This window comes from Nematolebias whitei, chromosome 7 (assembly GCF_014905685.2).
Source record: "Nematolebias whitei isolate Nwh7 chromosome 7, NemWhi1, whole genome shotgun sequence".
In the NCBI taxonomy this organism is placed as follows: domain Eukaryota; kingdom Metazoa; phylum Chordata; class Actinopteri; order Cyprinodontiformes; family Rivulidae; genus Nematolebias; species Nematolebias whitei.
In genome coordinates this window covers 47,743,976-47,747,117 of record NC_056504.1, presented here as the reverse complement: position 1 = coordinate 47,747,117, position 3,142 = coordinate 47,743,976, and the positions used below count along the sequence as shown (strand labels likewise).

At 48.0% G+C, this 3,142-nt stretch overlaps 1 protein-coding gene across 1 annotated transcript in view; it reads right to left on the bottom strand.

Annotated features, from left to right (window-relative positions):
* LOC119412006 (filamin-B) overlaps positions 1–1,888 on the bottom strand; it is a gene marked incomplete at both ends in the record, with an annotated part of 7,021 nt that extends 5,133 nt beyond the window's left edge. Inside the window, 5 exon segments of the mRNA XM_037678980.1 lie at positions 830–967; positions 1,050–1,250; positions 1,340–1,502; positions 1,613–1,687; positions 1,770–1,888. Of these exon segments, the coding sequence (XP_037534908.1) occupies positions 830–967; positions 1,050–1,250; positions 1,340–1,502; positions 1,613–1,687; positions 1,770–1,888 (696 nt within the window).
* Positions 1,889–3,142: the final 1,254 nt, after the last annotated feature.

Here is a 3,142-nt window from a genome sequence, read left to right as displayed (position 1 = left end):
CACGGGGCGGGAACAGAGGACACGGGGCGGGAACAGAGGACACGGGGGCGGGAACAGAGGGCACGGGGGCGGGAACAGAGGACACGGGAGTAGGAACAGAGGACACGGGGGCGGGAACAGAGGACACGGGAGTGGGAACAGAGGACACGGGGGCAGGTACAGAGGACACAGGGGCGGGAACAGAGGACACAAAGAGGGAGATGGAGGATGACTTGCTGTGGCACCTCCTGAAGAAGGAGCAGTCAGAAGAAGAATCTCAAGACTTTTACTTTGTTTTAAGACACTGAACCACAACGCCTTCTATTACAAACGAAGTAAAGTTGTGCGGCCATCTTGGTGCCACGTGGCGTCTTTAGTTACTGCCAGAACGACAGTGAACCAGCAGACGGCACAGAATGCAGTTCTGTGAGTCATGCTGATCAAAATGAGTCGTCATTTTCACAAAGTGGTCTCTGAAAAGTGGCTGCAGGGCTTGATGGTCGCTCACTGAGACTCCAACTGAAATCTTTAGTTTTTTCTTGCAGTTCTGAGTTGCCAACGTGTCTCCAACAGTTAGACACTACCTTAAATATGCTGTTTGCACAAAATAGTCTTAAGTCTGGAACCAACCATTATATTTGAGTCTCAGTCAGTATCTTACTGGTCTGCAAGGAGTTTCCTAAATGTGTCAAAATGTTCCTCATGTTCAAAACCAAATTGTGACTGATTAGAGACAAAGACGAGAATAACTTGTGACATGATAATTAGGACACTTTGTGAAAGAAGTGCTTGGTATGAATAAGACCACAACATGACTGCAACTTTAACAACCAGTAAATAAAATACTCACTGGGTCCTTTGACGAGCACCTTCAGGTCTCCACTTCCAGCGTTTCTTGTGTCCACCTTAAAATCCCCGACCTGCTTCACCCTCAACCCCGTCGGCTGCAGACCTCGACCCGTCGCCCTGCAGGCGCCCGGTGAGCAGGCTGACACAGAACGAACAAACGTTCAGAGATTTGTTCACCTGAAGCTTCGGTTTAACCGACATGGAAGAAAAAAACAACCAACCAGGTCCAACGTCCACGTTGAAGGGGCTCCGGGGGATTCCCACCCCTCCAAAGGTAACGGTGACTGCGTGCGGTCCGGCCTGAATGGGTCGGTAGGTGCAGCGGTACATGCTGTCCCCTTTATCCTCCATCATCAACTCCACGCTGTTCTGGCGGCCCAGCGGGTCTCGGATCATGGCCGTCACGTCTCCCGTACCCGCTCCTGTTGAGAAAAGAAAACGTTAAAGCTAAAAACTCAATTTCTCTGAAAAATTAACCGAGGAACGTTGGAGCATCCCCGTCTCTTCTCACCTGCAGTGTAGATGTCGAAGTAGGTGGGTTTGTTGGCGATGTTGCCCACGGGTTCGATTCCCGGGCCCTTCACTGTGACTTTGGAGGCGTCCCCCAGCGCCTTTTCCACACCCACCTCAAATGGACTTTTGGGAATCTGCTGGCCTGCAAACAACACGGTCACCTAAAAAAAAAGGAAAACATCCTTTAAATTAGATTTTTATATGCAGAACTCAAATGTAAAAAAAAAATCTGAATCCATAACGTTCGTTCTACAGAAAGATGCAGGTTTACCTTGTGTGTCCCCGTGACTTGAGGGACGTAGGTGACGCTGTACGTCTTCTTTCCCTCGTTAAGCTCCGGCTTCAGCTAAACACAAACCCAGGTAGACGCCATGGATCAGTTAAAGTTCATTAGACTCAACCGCCCCGACAGACCCGTCACCGTTTACCTCCTCTCTGGTGCCGTCTGGATGGTCCAGGTAGACGGTGACCTGACCCTGACCGGCGCTGAACGTGTCCACGGTGAACACGGCCGGACGCAGCACCCTGTTTCCTGTCGGCTCGATACCTACGCAACAACCAGAGTCACTTAACAAAACCTGCTGCTCCAAAATTAACACATTCAGATTTACGGAGACATTCAGAGAGTCCGAGCAGACGCACTCTTTCTGGGGCTTCATTTAACCTTCCTAGCGGGGCGAGATCCCGCACGCACTTATGATGTGAACGGGTCAGTTGTGACCCGTCTTAAATCAGCCAAAAAATGCCCTCAAAACAGTGTTTTTTTAAGAAGTATTAGAACACATCTCTAAAATAAATTTGTCTTATTATTTTGTTATTTTAATATTATTAACCATAGTAACATTTATAGTGTTAAGGGGAAGTTTTGACCCATGTATATTTATTTATTTTAAGGATTACCCGTTTTCCTTGATTCTTCTCAGGGATGCCAGCTGCAAGTTTGCCTGTGTAAATCTGTAGATTCCAGGCATAGCTGGTTTTCGCATCACAGGCTGCCCAGATTTTTATGCCATATTTGTCTGGCTTACTGGGCATGTACTGCCGGAAGGGGCATTTTCCACGGAAAGGGAGAAGACGCTCATCCACTGTCACCTCTGGTCCTGGGTTGAACATCAGTGGAAGGAGCTTCCCCCATCTATCCCAGACGTCTTTGATGGGAGCAAGCTTGTCAGACCGTGCTCTAGTATCACTGTTGTCAAATCTGAGGACTCTTGAGATCATTTGAAAGGTCTGAAGTGACATTGTTGCGCGGAAAATACTCCTGCCTGTGGACACATCCCAGAGACTAGTAAGGGCCTCATTGCTGGATCTGTACACGCCAGCGAGAAGAAGAACACCAATAAAAGCATCCAGGCACTCCTCATCAATGTCCTTCCAAGTGTCACCGTGAACTTTTTTCCCTTCGAGGTTTGTCATAGCAATGATGACTTTCTTTAGTGACAATGGCATAAACAAATCAAAGCATGTCTTGATGTCACTTACTCGTGTCACAGCAAACCATGTAATCCTAGGGGTCATCTTCATAACATTTTCAGCAGCTTCCCTGCCACGTGAAACAGGAGGAATCGCACTCCAAGTTTTTGGATTTATAGGTTTCAGTTACAGGAGCAGCTTCAGCACCTGTGCCCTCCTCATCCGACGAGTCTGTGTACTCTGATTCATATTCAATAGCATCGTCCTCCTCAGAAACTGGCTCATCTGTGTCACTAGGTGTGTCCTCTGCATCATTTTCAGCAAGGATGTGATCTAGAGCTTCTTGTACTGTGAATCTTCTCTTCATTTTGGTATGCAGCCAAGCTCT